This window comes from Gymnoscopelus braueri (genome assembly GCF_963280865.1).
Source record: "Gymnoscopelus braueri genome assembly, chromosome: 5".
NCBI lineage: Eukaryota > Metazoa > Chordata > Actinopteri > Myctophiformes > Myctophidae > Gymnoscopelus > Gymnoscopelus braueri.
The window spans coordinates 8928981-8945796 of NC_137606.1; the positions used below are offsets into that span (position 1 = coordinate 8928981).

At 43.0% G+C, this 16816-nt stretch overlaps 1 protein-coding gene across 1 annotated transcript in view; it reads left to right on the forward strand.

Moving 5' to 3' along the window:
* The window catches only part of LOC308084885 (lissencephaly-1 homolog A-like), a 71031-nt gene that overhangs the window by 45069 nt on the left and 9146 nt on the right, over positions 1-16816 (forward strand). Inside the window, exon 6 of the mRNA XM_080427847.1 lies at positions 1808-1976. Coding sequence (XP_080283973.1) covers positions 1808-1976 — 169 coding nt within the window. The remainder of the gene's footprint in view (positions 1-1807; positions 1977-16816) is intronic.

A 16816-nucleotide genomic window follows, 5' to 3' on the forward strand; every position in this document is an offset into this window, starting at 1 on the left:
CTGCTTTTTGGCTCATATCACCAGCAGCATCCCATCATTTGCAGAACTAGTGCGGTATCCGTTGACAGAGTACTTAATGCAGTACCTGTTGTCAGAGTACTTAACCCATTAAGACCTGAAGCCGATTCTACAAATGTTTTCTAAATCCCAACAGTATTCTGAAAAAACGTCTGTTTCTATATCAGTGGTGCTCAAACTTTTTCATGTCAAGGACACCCAAATTGATATGTATTTGGCCACCGACCCCCATCTCAAAATATTTTGTTCCAGGGACCCCCAGAAGCAAAAATTTGAGTTAAAAATGTTCGCTTTAAAACAATAGCAAGATCTACAAGCTCGTAGCGCGGCATGTATCTGCTATTTTTGAATAGCCAAAGTGTAAAATAATGCTTTTTAGCTCAAATCAAAAAGTGACACAGATGCGTTCCAGGTCTTAATGGGTTAATGCTGTACCTGTTGTCAGAGTACAAATTACAATTTAACATTTAGGCATTTAGCAGACGCTCTTAATCCAGAGCTACTTGCAATAAGCAAGGACAACACAAGATAATACCTTAAATGCATAGAAATAGTAATCTAATAATAAAATAAAATAATACATAAGTAAACCAAGAATCCAATAATAAACTAATACTGTACATAAGTAAACCAAGAACCATCAGCCTGTACAGATGCCATGTCAACAATGACCTGGCATCTGTCTACATAACATGCTATCTAAGCCTTTGCATAAGAGTACTTTGTGCAGTACCCAGTATCAGAGTACTTCGGCCACTCTATTATGTCAATGTATAACTCTGAGAAAAAAAGCGAAAAAGATACGCACATCCCAGACCTACTACTAGACTGGTTGCTGGATCAAAAAGTTGGAACAGTTGAAAAGAATAATACAAATCTGCACACCAGTATATTATAATGGTCCCATATGTGCAATTTAATGGTAGCCATTAACGCACCAACTTGGGAGAGTTGGGGCCGGGGCCCGGGGATTTCCATTTGTGGGCATAAAGGGGAAGATAGACACACAGATTCCTGGGATTTATAGATAGAATATGAGGACTCGGGAGCTCACTGAATATGTATGGTGTCACAATTTGTGAGCTGTTGGTGAGAAGCGCTTGGTCATTTCCAAGTTGGTATGACAGCATGCCAAGAGATGTCTGCTCTCCTGGCTGTCTCATGACTTCCCTGCCTGGGCAGAAAGCTGGCTCCTCGTCTCTCTTTGTGTCCCTATAGTCTCTGCTAGGATGCTCAGCAGCACAGAGATAGAGGGTGACAAGGTGGGGACGCAGATGATGTGGCATTTGGGTGCTCTGTTGGGGTTTGAGGGGTACAGCTGGTGTTTGTGTACAGTATGTGTGTGTATGTTAGGGCTGCAACCAACCCTTATTTTTCATCATTGATTTCAGTCTAAAGTAATAACTTTGTAGAATAATCTAATCTATGCGATTCATTTGGACTGCAAATTAGAGGATACAATAACGTAATAAAGTAAAATGTTTGGGTAAATGCTCATTTTCTGAACCAAACGGACATCTTGAAATTGCCTAATATCATAGGATTATATTGCTGTTGTTGTTGCTATTATTATCTTTATTTCTTAAAATTTTTTCTTCTTTATTTTATGGAACAAACACACTTGCACATTTTGGTGCCGTTGTAAACGTTAGATGTATTTACACAATTGACTAACTGAATATTGAAATGGAAGTTGATTCATTTGATGTTTCACATGGCTGGCTCTGTGTTAGCAGATGTGTTTGCTTTTTTAAATGTATGTTTAAGTGTGTATTGTCTCTTCCCTCAGGTGTGGGACTACGAGACGGGAGACTTTGAGCGCACACTGAAGGGCCACACAGACTCTGTGCAGGACATCTCTTTCGACCAGACTGGCAAACTGCTGGCGTCCTGCTCGGCAGACATGACTATCAAGCTGTGGGACTTCCAGGGCTTTGAGTGCATCAGGACTATGCATGGTGAGGATACATATGATATCTATTCTTCTTATTATTATATTGTATATATTAGTGCAGTGATATTCAACTGGCGGGCCAAATCCGGCCCCAGCTGAGCTTTCTTGTGGCCCCTGGAACACATTCCATATTCCAATGTAATTTTTTTAATATTTTTTCAAAACCGGTAACTGAAGCTTGTTAATGGTTAACCAACCAATAACCCGATAAGAATAAAATGTAGGCTACTGTTTAGAATGGAGGGTTAATTAACACCCACCACCTACTGTATTTGCAGTCAAGACACTGCTACAAGAAATGGTGAATGTAATCTTTGATTTTTAAATAGTCTTTTTAAATAGTGGAGACCATCCACCATCCACCACTCTGGCCGGTATGTTTCCTAATAATACTACTGTAGATCTGCTGTGCTGCGTGTTGTTGTAGCACGTCCGGGGCAGCGAGATTAGGCAGGGGGCCACAAATTACTTGAAGTTGCGGGCCACAAGACCGTGAAAACAAAAATGAACAAAATGTTCATAGTTAACCAAAACTATTGAGGAATTTGTAACTGGTTGGTTAAAGGGTTCATTTAGTATGCTATTATTTCATCATTTTTTTGGTGCAAGGGTAGCTGTCAAGCAGGCGTGTTACAAATAGCTGCCTGGTTCTGCCTTCAACGTTAAACATGGAGAAATTAACAGTGGTATATTAAGTGCTTGAAAGCCATACATAAAGATGCAGATACTGTATCTTACCTGAAAGATATTTTTACTCCAGTAAAAGTTAGTCACCCCTAAGAAAATCTAAAAAAGTGTTCAGGTTCACATCATATTAAGAAAAGTATCTGGTGTTAAGATGTATTCAAGTATTAAAGACATTTTCATGGTACAGAAACAAAACAGCCAGAAATGTTGTCTACTTCTCTCTACTTTCTGAATAATGTAGCTTTCAAGTAGTTCAGCTGTTTTTTTCAGTGGCATATCAACATAAAAGAGCATAACGGATGAGTTTTGGGGGGCTTTCAAATCAATCAATTGGTTAGTTTTGAGTAGATTTTGTCCATCTTCCATCTTCTACATCTCGATCCACTTGTAGGTTTTATGATTCATTCATCCTCAATTCATCCTGGGCTGAATGATGGTCTAACTCTCCACTATTAATGAAAAAATGCATCATAAGAGCTTGTGCTCTTATCAGCCAGATGCTCAGCAAAAACCTTTCTTTCATACGAACATGTAAACACTTCACCTTGCCAGCCTTCCTCCAATTCTCTTCTCACAAAGACACTTCAATGCCAGGGACCTGTGCACAGAACACACTGAAATATCTACTTCCTGTTTTCTCAATATCCAAATCAAAGTCTGTGCATTATAAAGGACTGGCACAGAAATTATCCTATCAAACATCAAAAGGCATGAATGCAGTATGAAGCAGGCCCTAATAAGTTACCATAATGGACATAATATGTCCATTGGTGTGTCCTATATACAGTAGCACACACAACAAACAGTCAAACGGTTAACCACGAACACGGTCTCGTGGCCCCCGACTTCAAGTCATTTTACAATTGTGGCCCCCTGCCTAATAGAGTTCAATACCCCTGTATTAGTCTGTCCGGGGCATAACTTGGGGGGTGACTGACTCAAATTGGGGGTGTGTGTCTCATATGACCCCTTGGTGGAATTGGGGGGGACCTATGGATACCGAGAACTGGAAAAAAAATCACGTTGAGCGGCCCGAACTCGGGTCTGGCACCGATTGTAGGCTTCCTGATAGGCCAATCAGACGCTCAGCTTGACTGATTTGCAGGATACGCATGACATTTATGCCGACATTTATTCGCATGATGTTTGTACATAGTTATTAGGCCGGACGCTAGAGATGCGCGGATCGCGGTTTTAGCCGCGGTTGCCGCAGTTAACACATTGACTGCCAAGGGGTTTTCTAGAAAAGGCTTTCCCACTGCCAAGGTTTTTGACCATTCTGACTTATTTTTGAGGGCCCACAGAAGATTTTGTATTAGGACTATGAAAACATAGAATATCTCAAAAGAAAGCTTAGAATCTCTTCTTTCATCTGAAAAAAAAAGTGAGTTGATACCATGCTCCGTTTTTTAGCTAGAGGAGTTTGAATACAGCTTGGTTTTCACCAAAAAGAGGCATTTTTCTTCAGAAGCTGAGATATCAGCGTTTTAGTAAATGACACACATTTAGAGGCATAACTTGATTTCAAAAGTGTTTGACATTTATTTTGCGCCTTCATTGACATCAGTCATGTAAACAATACTTGTTTATATAAAAAAAAAAAAAAAAAAAAAAAACACTTTTTTTTTTTTCAAATAAAGAATCATAATTCCAAATTCAAAGTGCAACACATAGGTCATTGAGAGCTTCCTTTTCCAAACTTTTTGCAACAGTCAAAATCTCAAGCTACAGTACATTCATAGCAACAAATAGCAGATCTACAAGCTTGCCTTTTTTCCTTTATGCCATTTCTGACAATTTGTGAATAGTTCAACATCAAAACATTGGTGCAATTAGTGCAAAATAAATAAATAAAAAGTCTAGACAACAGTGTTGTGCATACTAGGCAGTGTGTAGAGGTAGGTTGAACAAAGAAGCAGCCGTTCCACTGTAAAGAACAAAGTGCAAGTCATTTCAAACTAAATGTAACTACATAAAATAATAATAATTCCAAGTTCAAGGTCATCGAGAGCTTCCTTTTCCAAACATACTACATTCAAAGCAACAAATAGCAGATATCGATGTTCAACGCCTTCACAATCTACTATGCCATTTCTGACAATTTGTGAATAGTTCAACATCAAAACATTGGTGCAATTAGTGCAAAATAAATAAATAAAAAGTCTAGACAACAGTGTTGTGCATACTAGGCAGTGTGTAGAGGTAGGTTGAACAAAGAAGCAGCCGTTCCACTGTAAAGAACAAAGTGCAAGTCATTTCAAACTAAATGTAACTACATAAAATAATAATAATTCCAAGTTCAAGGTCATCGAGAGCTTCCTTTTCCAAACATACTACATTCAAAGCAACAAATAGCAGATCTATAGCTTGCCTTTTTTCTTTATGCCATTTATGACAATTTGTGAATCTCTAGGGAGTTCAACAACAAAAAAGTTCAATCAAAAAATTGGTGCAATTAGTGCAAAATAAATAAATAAAAAGTCTAAACAGTGTTGTGCATACGGCAGTGTGTAGAGGTAGGTTGAACAAAGTAGCAGCCGTTTCACTGTAAAGCACAAAGTGCAAGTCATTTCAAACTAAATGTAACTACATAAAATCAAAATAAATAATAATCATTCAAATCAATACATTGGTGCAATTAGTGCAAATAAAAAAAAATAAAGTTCTTCAGCGTGCGTCTACCCTTTCCCTACCCTGAAACCAAATGGACCCGTAAACTAATACTTATCTAAGTTGTGGTAACGCCATGTACAGTCTCCTTCGTGCAAGGGCACAAGACAGGACTTGCACTCTTTCCTTGTCTCGCTCCGGTGGTTCTTTTTCTCCCCTCGCTTCTTCTTTATCTTTGGATCTTTGGATCGGGCACAGACCCTGCAAACCCTTTGTGTGTACTTCTTAGTAGTACTTGGGAGTTTGATGAGTAGGTGATCTTTACTTCTGCCTAACAGCCTGGACGGAGGGTCAATCAATGGTGGCCTTGGGTGGGGAGCATGTGGGACATTTGGATTGCCGGGGCGATCCCCAGGAGGCGGGGCCTCATTCCTACCCTCCTGAGGATCGGCGTCATCCTCTTCCTCTTCCTCAGGAGGCGGGGCCTCATTCCTACCCTCCTGAGGATCGGCGTCATCCTCTTCCTCAGGAGGCGGGGCCTCATTCCTACCCTCCTGAGGATCGGCGTCATCCTCTTCCTCTTCCTCAGGAGGCGGGGCCTCATTCCTACCCTCCTGAGGACGGTCTTCACCCTCTTCCTCGGCCCCTTCCTCAGGAGGCGGGGCCTCATTCCTACCCTCCTGAGGAGGGGCCACTCTCCCACGGCGGCCGAGGGAGGTCCAGGACTTCACTACTTTCACGATGAAGGAGAAGAAGTCTTGAATGCCGCCTGGGTTTCTGGCCTTGTAGATCGTGAAGGCGTTGAACATCGATATCTGTAGCAGGTAAAAAAAGAACTTCTTCGTCCACTTCTTGGTTTTTCTGGTGCACATGTAATAGCTGAGGTTTTGGTCCATCCTGTCGACCCCGTTCATGAATTTGTTGTATTCAGCAACACACACTGGCCTCATTTCGGTCACCCTCTTCCTCTGCCGTTTCTCATTCGAGGCCACGGGCCGCATCTCGTCAGGGTGCAAGGTGGAGATCATGGTGACAATCTTTGTTTTCTTGGGTCGCCATGCCACTACCATCACGCCCTCGTGATGGAGTGACATGGACGACCCAAGTGGAAGCTTCTGTGGGGCATTGGTCACCTCGGCGATGGCTGGTGGCTGCCCTCGTTTCTTACGGAGAGTCCCGCAGACGTAGGTCGCCTTCTTCAGGAGCATAAGGGACGTCTTCACTGAATTATACAGGTTGTCCATGTATAGCCTATATCCTAAACCTGCTAAATCACCTAGTAGGTTGGTTATTGTGTCAGGTAGGGAGGTCGGCACGCCACAGTACGGCTGCATGTTGTGGACGTAGCCGGTTGCAGACTCGCACAATATGTATGACTTGATGCCGTACTTGATCGGCTTTTGTGGGGCATAGACTTTGAAGGCCAGGCGTCCACGCCACAACAGCATGCCCTCATCAATACTGATGTCCTCGCTCGGCAGATACATTTTCTGGAAGTTGGCCAGCAAGGACTGCAGCACTGGGCGGATTCTCCAGAGGTTGTCTTTAGGGTCAAGGCGGGGCATGGTGTTGTCGATGAAGTGCAGGGCACTCAAGATGAGCTGGAACCTGTTCCGCGACATGATCTTGCCGAAGACGGGTGCCGACAGGTACTCGTCAGTGGACCAGTACATCTCGAGTTCCGGCTTTGGGTTGACTCCAGTTAGAAGAAAGAGCCCTAGAAAGATCTTGAGCTCCTCTACAGTGAGATCATGATCTTTCCAGGACTTTGCTCTGTTATACTGCAGTTCACTGGGCGGCTGCTGTTTGTGATACAGGTTCGTCTGGACGCAGATCTCCAGCAGGATCTCATCCGACACCAGCAGCTCGAAGAAGTCCACAGGGTCATCAGACTGCAGATCAGCAGCCGCATTCTGTGGACCCGGAGTCCCGGCTGAGAAGGGGATGTCCCGAGGACACCAGCCTGTGGCATGCCACATAGGGGGAGGACCCTTGCCCTTAGGAGGCCTGCCACCACCGGGAGGACCCTTGCCCTTTCGAGGCCTGCCACCACCTGTGAATTATAGAAATAGATAATTACCATAAAATACATTTGTTCACACACACACACACACACACACACACACACACACACACACACACACACACACACACACACACACACACACACACACACACACACACACACACACACTTTGTTCCAGTGATAATAATTCTTACCTCTACAACCACCGCCATCAGCTCCAACCGCTCCCTCCAACTCCTCCACAGCCACCTCAGCCTGTAACCCTAGAATAACATAAAATATACTTTTATAAATATTATGTGCATCTTTAGCAAATCATTTATCATCATCATATAGACCACATGCCACATATATACACACTGAATAAATAAATATGAGATATAAATAAATATACATTTACCATTGCCCTGGTTTTAGCATTTTTTTTATTCCTGTGATATGATTGTGACATCTCACTCACCTCTACTACGGTCACCACCATGTCCACCTCCATCCATTGGCTCCAAAGCCTCACCAGTGTCAGAATCTAGAATACAATTTCAAATACTTTGGGTGAATATTACACATTTAGCAAACACTCTTATCCAGACAGAGCTACTTACAGTAGGCACATATGAGATCAAATAGTAACTACATTACTGTCATAGTGGAATTACAAAGGCAATTTTTCAAATACTTTGTGGACATGACCTGATCGTGACCTGATCATCAACTTGCATGATGATCAGGTCATAATCAGGTCATGGATGTCACAATAAAAGACATCAAAGGCTTCAGTTCAGGTCAGAACAGAACAACAACATCAACAAAAAACTTTGATCCAACAGGATTTTTGTTGTTGTTATTGTGGCCTGACCTGAACGGACACTCTGATGTATTTTATATTATGACAGCCATCATGTGCAGAGGGAGGGGGGGAGCAGTGCACCTGGCATTTTCACAAAGCATAATAAAATGAGCAGATCTACAAGCTCACAAGCTTGTATATCTGCTATTTTTAGGTGTTCTTTTTACACAATAAATCAATAGAGGCTAAACATTGTCATCATCTGATAGATAGATGCATATATAGATCGCGTTGCGAGGCGTTGTACGAGGCTCGCTCCGTTGTGGTCGCGAACCACATGTTGAGAACCACAGGTACAGAGGCTAAAAGGGCCTGTCGTTTTTTGAAGTTGCCAGATTGTGGGAGTGTAATAAGCAAACAGGTCTATGAAAACGAGCCCAAAAGAAGCTCAAACCTATCTGAAAATAGCCGATCTACAAGCTCACAAGCTTGTAGATCTGCTATTTTTAGGTGTTCTTTTTACACAATAAATCAATAAGAGCCTAAACATTGTCATCATCTGATAGATGCATATATAGATCGCGTTGCGAGGCGTTGTACGAGGCTCGCTCCGTTGTGGTCGCGAACCACATGTTGAGAACCACAGGTACAGAGGCTAAAAGGGCCTGTCGTTTTTTGAAGTTGCCAGATTGTGGGAGTGTAATAAGCAAACAGGTCTATGAAAACGAGCCCAAAAGCTCAAACCTATCTGAAAATAGCCGATCTACAAGCTCACAAGCTTGTAGATCTGCTATTTTTAGGTGTTCTTTTTACACAATAAATCAATAAGAGCCTAAACATTGTCATCATCTGATAGATAGATGCATATATAGATCGCGTTGCGAGGCGTTGTACGAGGCTCGCTCCGTTGTGGTCGCGAACCACATGTTGAGAACCACAGGTACAGAGGGCCTTTCGTTTTGCGTTGCCAGATTGTGGAAGACTAATAAGCAACCAGGTCTATGAAAAACACGATCAAATCAACTAGTAACGAATACAAATCGATCAAATCAAGTAGTAACAGATAAAACTATAAAAAATGTATGCTTACCACTGGAAAAAGAACAATTGCCCCCACGGTCCAGACGGCTCTCACCCGTCGGTAGCCAAACGGAGCCCCCAGAGGCACCACTGGAGTCACTGTCGGTATCAGAATCAGAATCAGAATCCGACGCGATCCCGATCTCACTCTCTGTGTCACTGATGTCCCACTCGGGACCATGAACCCCAACAACAGGCACAACAGTCACAACAGGCACGGTGACGGTGGCGACTCGAACAACAGGCACGGTGACGGTGGCGATCCGTGCACTCCGACGGACGGGCAGAACCTCGCGGTCCTGGGTGTCGTCAGGTCCGACAATCAGACCTGGCTGGAGGTCCACAGGCGGAACCTTGCGGTCCTTGGTGTCGTCAGGTCCAACACTCGGACCTGGCTGGAGGTCCACAGGTGGAACCAGACGAGCTTCCTTCTGTGGAGGTCCACCAGGAGCCACCAAGAACTGGTCCATGGACCTTTGCCCAGATCCTGGGGCTGGGGTGTTTTTGCGCTTGCGCGCGCGCTTCCCTGGCATAGCTACCCTCTCACAGTAGCTACACTATAAATAAATATAAACTTTCTCCTCTCTATTACCACCTATTTTTCTCCTATACTCTCCCTATATCGCCGATCAACTCTCCTACTATACTCCTATTACTTCCACCTATTATTTACCTCCACGCCCTCTCTATCTATAAATATATATATATATAAAACTCACTGGGATTTATATATATCACTCACACTATGTAAATATCTGACTCACACTACACACTACAATAATCACTACAATAATCACTCACACAAACTAACAATTCACTCAGATCACACTCGTTCACTCACCGTTTCACACACTCAAACTCACCCGTTCACTCACTCCGTCTCAATCTCGCAACTCTACTACTACTAATAATACTACTACTACTACTACTACTACTACTACTACTACTACTACTACTACTACTACTACTACTACTACTACTACTACTACTACTACTACTACTACCGAACTATCTATCTATCTATCTATCACTACTAACTACTACTACTACTACTACTACTACTACTACTACTGAACTATCTATCTATCTATCTATCACTACTAACTACTACTACTACTACTACTACCGAACTATCTATCTATCTATCTATCTATCTATCTATCTATCACTTCTACTACTACTAACGAACTATCTATCTATCTATCTGTCTGTCTGTCTGTCTGTCTGTCTCTCTCTCTGTCTGTCTCTCTCTGTATCGATCGGCTCTGAAAATAATCTGGTTTGGAAAAGCAAGAACGACGGGGCCGCGCGTCTCGCTTTTGAAGCATTTGTTTTGGTCATGTGACCGATCACGCTCGCGTTTCTCTCTGTGTGTGTGTGTGTGTGTGTGTGTGTGTGTGCGTGTGTGTGCGTGTGTGTGTGCGCGCGAGCACACCTGCGCAGGACCCTGTTTGTTTTATAAACAACAATGGTGGCGACGATCACATCAAAGCTTTGGGGTAAAGTGCACGTGGAATGCTTACAGTCTGTCCTGCCTGTGGTGTGTGTGTGGAACAAGTCGTCGCCCGCGCGCCTGTGCACATACGCGCACGATGTATTGCCTCAGATCTCACCGACATATCTGTGTAAACATTAGGTTTAGGCAGGAGGTCAGGAGAAGTTCATCCCCTCCCCTGCGAGTGTGCACGTACGACCACGCGCGCGCACGCTCGCCCCAAGCGCGCGCACGCTCGCCCCGCCTGCACTCACTCCCACTGATCACACTCACAGTCAGTGAGGGCTGCGGTGCAGCCAGGCAGAGAGAGAGAGAGAGGCTGCTCACTCGATCACACTTTTTTGCCAAACAGATTGGCGGACCCCCTGACATTATGCAGCTTTAGTGCTTTTTTTTTTTTGGTTTTATGTGATCATGTGATTGGATCACAAGATTTTTCAACTTCTATGTGGTCTAGATTGATGATATTTTGTGACGATGTGCCTGAGGGGGTAAACTAACGTGGACCACTAAAAAGACCATTAGCCCGTAGGCTACGGGATTGGCGCTTAACGGTTGGATTTATCAGCCCGTAGAACTACGGGCTTGGCGGTCAATGTGTTAACCGCGGTTTGGGTGGATTCGGGTCAATCAAATATAATTATTAATTAATATCGGATAAACCACGGGTGAAATATTGCTGTAAATAAATTAATGACATATAATATATCTATCCATAAAATAGCTAAATCTCTGCGTGCTTGTGTCTGTGTGAGTGTAGAGCAGCCTCTGTGCGATGCGATAACAAAATGCATTGATTTAGCCTATGGAATGTCGGTGCGTCTTTTTTCTTTTTTTTAAAACCGGTGCTGCGCTGGCAGCAGAGCAGTGCGCTCTGTATGTTGGATGCCGCACAGAGTCTGTATGTTCAGCGCAGCAGAGCAGTGCGCTCTGTATGTTCAGCGCAGCACCGGTTTAAATAAAAGAAAAAAGACGCACCGACATTCCATGGCTAAATCAATGCATTTTGTGATCGCACCGCACAACTAATACTAAAACTAACGGGGAATACCAGAAAATAATAATATTTTGACATACGGACCAAAAACGGTTGGTGCGGATATTTAAATTGGATAATATAATTATTGCGGTCGGATAACGGGCGGATAATTAATTTGTACATGCGGATTCGGGTGACGTGAGAGGCCATCCGCGCATCTCTACCGGGCGCCATCCTAGTGCATATAAGACTCACCTCTTCAGACTCCACCTCACCCCCTAGCACTCACCTCTTCAGACTCCACCTCACCCCCTAGCACTCACCTCTTCAGACTCCACCTCACCCCCTAGCACTCACCTCTTCAGACTCCACCTCACCCCCTAGCACTCACCTCTTCAGACTCCACCTCACCCATAGCTCTTCACTCTCCCTGTACCCCTTCTTGTCACCTTCTCTCTCCATTGATGCTAGTGACTTTGATTGATTGATTGCTTCATTAACCCATTAAGACCTTAGGCCGATTCTACAAAATGTCTTCTAAATCCTAACTGTTTTTTGAAGAAAAAAAAAAGTTTGCTATGTCAGTGGTTCTCAATCTGTCAAGGACCCCAAAATGTATATGTATTTGGCTGCGGACCCCCATCTCAAAAGATTTTGTTCCAGGGACCCCCAGAAGCAAATATTTGAGTTACAAATGTTCGCTTTAAAGAATCTATATATTCAAAGATTTGCACAAATGTTCACGATTTCTCAAAAATAGCAGATCTAAGAGCTCATAGCGCGGCACTCTGTGCCGCGCTATGAGCTTGTATATCTTCTATTTTTGAATAGCCAAAGTGTAAAATAATGCTTTTTAGGTCAAATCAAAAAATGACACGGATGCTTCTCCCGGTCGGAAAGGGTTAACACGATTATTAACAGCACAGGTGGTACAGTCAAAGGTTATGCTAAAAGGATAACACAAACAGCCACAGGGGCCTGTTTCCATTGTGCTCTGACCAAGATAGGGCTACGATGCAGACATGTCTTGGTCACTTCTCCTTTTGTTTCTTAGGTTGGGGTTTCTTGACCACAGATTTGAAGAATGCAATTTAGATGGCATGCCATTTAGACAGATACCAGGTCCATTGTTTACCCGGTATGCTATAGTTTCAATGTACAGATTGTTAGAATAATTGTTTAGACAGCTCGTGGTTTACCTGGTACCCTAGTTTCTTGAGGCACCACACTGCTCTCTCTACCTTCTATGTATGTGATTATTTGTCTAGCTTAGTGTAAGTCGCTCTGGCGCTGCTAAATAACTAAATGGTAACTGTAATTATACCTGACCTGATGTACGCACCTGACCTGATGGTGCCTGATTGGTTTGGCCACTTGAGAAAGTATTACAGATGGAGAGAAAGAAAAGGGTTTGTTCTCATTCTCATCAGCTTAAACACTTGAGCCCTATTTTATAATGTGCTTCTAACATTTTGTGTATATTGAACATTTTAGCCTATAATGACATGGCCAGAATAGGGACGCCAGGGTGAGAGTGATCAAGTTATACTCCATTGCATGATGGTACTAACAGCGTCATGTGAAAGAACATCTTTTTTTATAAGCCTGTATTTGATAGCTGACAGTGGAGAGAGGGCCGGCCGGGAGAAAAACATAACCGAACCGCGGACTCGCTGATCAAGGCATTTTATGCCCATGTGGTATGCATCCTAACCTCTTGGATATCAGGTCTCCCCTGAATTTCATGCTACCTAACCCCCAGCCAAAGCAATCTGTAGCACAGATGGTACCTGTACCAATACGTTTAAGGGTTGATTTACATTAAGCTTCCTGTTTAAATGTGTTATGTATGGCTTCTCTGATTCAATGTTTGAGCATAATTGATGATTTCACTTCCAAGTATTGAAATGGAAGAGGTGTCGCGTGTCGTGAACACGGTTTGATCAGAGTTCAAATGTAATTTACAGATAGTTCTCTGGAGACTTTGCCCAGGGCTCAGGTGCGACACACACACAGGCTTCATTATCGCATTAAATATTGCACAAAGCTGCTGAGGCTGAACAATCTGCTCCGGTGTGCACCAGCACCATCATGCCAAGCTCTCCCATTTTGCCCTGTCAAATCAGATTCTATGTTAAGGCTGGTCTGGGCATGATGACTTCAACCACATGAACCCTAACATCTAGGGCTGGTAGGGTAAAGTGAAACAAAGCTTGTTGCGATGCGTTGTGTAGATCGATGATTGGATCCACAAGCTCATGTTAATACTTTTCATTGGTTAAACAGACAACAGACAAAATAATGCAGATCTACAAGCTCTCAATGCGTCACACACTGACATACGCAAAGTGTAAAATAGGTCATTAATTTATAATAATAAAAAAAGGATGAGATACAAGGTTTCTCCCCGACAGCGACGATAATATATATAATTTCAGGGGGAAGTGGATATACTGGCACAGCCCTACTTCTTGGCTCACCATCTCATTCCTCTTTGAACACCCTCCTTCAGTCTACTCTTCTCTACATACGACTGGCTCCAAATCTCTTTGGAATTAGCTAATTTGCAGCGTTTAATATTAAAGAGTCTGAAGCGTGGCCGTATTATTTTTCTCATCTGGGGAATATAGGGTGCCATCGCTCATGTCATCATTGAGGCAGTTCCTCCGGCGGTGTGGCCCCCTCTTTTAATTCCTAATTGCCAACTAAATGGCAGAGGCATGATAGTCTACATGGGGCCCTGAGGCCCTACTGTTTTGGGGACCACCACGAGAGAGGTGTTGAAAAGGAAATCCCCCCACCCGCCACACACACACACACACACACACACACACACACACACACACACACACACACACACACACCAGGACCCTAAGTCATATTGTTGCTTTCGGGCAGAAATCGTATCTGTCTCCATATTTCATCGTTTTATGTATTTTTTGCTCTTTAAATGAATACCCTTTTTTATACATCGTCGTATGACATTGTCACGCAATGGTAGCGAAAATAGCCGATCTACAAGCTACAGGCTATTTTTGCTAATGCCGTTCCCAAAATGGGGACGCCAGGTTTGAAAGTGGTTAAGCCTGTCTGTGGGTTTTATACATATTTATCCAATGAAAATGATTTATTAAGAGCTTGTGACTAAATAATTGCTACATTGGATCCATTTGGCACTCAGGTTTGTTTTTCCCTTTCCTGAACAGTAATGGTTTTGGACATACGAGGTTTCCACTCGACAGAGACGTCGGGTGGAAGTCTTGGCGTTTGACCTTGCAGTGCGCTGCCCTTCACGCCTCTCCCCTGAAACTCCCAAAATATTGCATGCGCACAGCAGACACCCATGAATATAAATGAAGAGTTAATAAGCTTGTTCACCCTCACGGACAAGTAGAGCTCAACCACACTTAAATGCACATCAGACCTGTAAACCTCCACGTGTATGTAAATCAGTGTTTCTCAAAGTGGGGTCCACTCCAGGGACCCTCAGGATTCCATGAGGGGGGGGGGGGGTTCCAAATGGACCTTTTATAGGTCTGTTAAACCCATTCAATCCGGGGATGCATCTCTGTCATTTTAGATTTCTTTGGCTATTAAAAAATAGCAGATCTACAAGCTCATAGCGTGGCGCTCGCTATGAGCTTGTAGAACTGCTATTTTTGAAAAATCGTGAAAATTTGATCAAACTCAAATCTTTGCTTCTGGGCGTCCCTGGAACAAAATATTATAATAATACAAATGTTCGCTTAAAAAATATGTATTCAAATATTTTCATGATCAAAAAAATGAATAGCCAAAGAAATCTTAAAATGACACACAGCTGCGTTCCCGGTCTCAATGGGTTAACTCATGAGAGTACAAATGGAACCCCTCAGAGTTATGAGGATCCTTGAAATTAAAATGATGCATTGTAAATCCTTTGTTTTCAGCATGTGAGGAACAGATTTAACTGGTCACCAGTCCATTTCTTTCGGGTGGGTGTAATTCACACCAAGTCGGTAGGAGCTGGCACTTATTCCCTCCAACAGATGTGCTCACACTGTGCAGAAAAGAGAGGGGGGGATCACACTCATCCCGTCCTACTTCAACCCCTCCTTTTCTTTTTCATCTCCTCTCTCCTTTTTCCTGCATCTCACCCCCCCCCCCTCCTCCTCACCAGGCTGGCTGGTTTGGTGAAGGAGATTAGTGCCGATTTGGACAGCAGTTTAATTATCCTTTTCAGCCTCCAGATAGCAGTTTTTTTCTGTCTAGCTGCCACCCATTGTTACAGACTAGTACCCCCCCCCCCCCCCCCCCCAACAGAGCACACCCGCATTTAACCCATTAAGACCGGGAAGGCGGGAACGCATCTGTGTCATTTTAAGATTTCTTTGGCTATTAAAAAATAGCAGATATAAGCTTGTAGATCTGCTATTTTTTTTTTTATTGTGGAAAATGTGTGCAAATCTTCGAATATATATGTGTTTTAAAGCAAAAACTAATTACTAAAATCTTTGCTTCTAGGGATTCTACAAATGTCTTCTAAATCCTAACAGTTTTTTGAAAAAACTTATGTTGCTATAATATCAGTGGTTCTCAAACATTTTCATGTCAAGGACCCCCAAAATTATATGTATTTGGCCGCGGACCCCCATCTCAAAATATGTTGTTCCAGGGACCCACCAGAAGCAAAAATTTGACTTAAAAATGTTGGCTTTAAAAACAAATATATATTCAAAGATTTGCATTCATTTTCACGATTTAAAAAAAATAGCTCATAGAGCTTGTAGATCTGCTTTTTTTTTAATAGCCAAAGAAATCTTAAAATGACGCCGATGCGTTCCCGGATTGAATGGGTTAAGCTTCCCTAATGGAGCCTACTTACCATTTTCCTCATCTGTTTAGCAGCTTAAATATGTCCTCCCAACTAGGTAATTAGCTGCCTCTTCTTATGCCCACACACCAAATTGGCCATCTCACACGTCACTTAATTGACCAATTGGGCCTAAAAACACTTTTTTTGGGGGGGGGGGGTGGGGGGGTGCCTGTTGCTAACAGAAGACATTTAAACATGAGGTTTGGCAAGTGGATTTTGAACAGGATTCATCTATCAATCGAATGAAACCCTATATCAAATTGTCAGAGAAGTTGTTGGGTCTGACTTTTATTTAATTGTTGCAAAATTAGGACTGGGCTTTGCT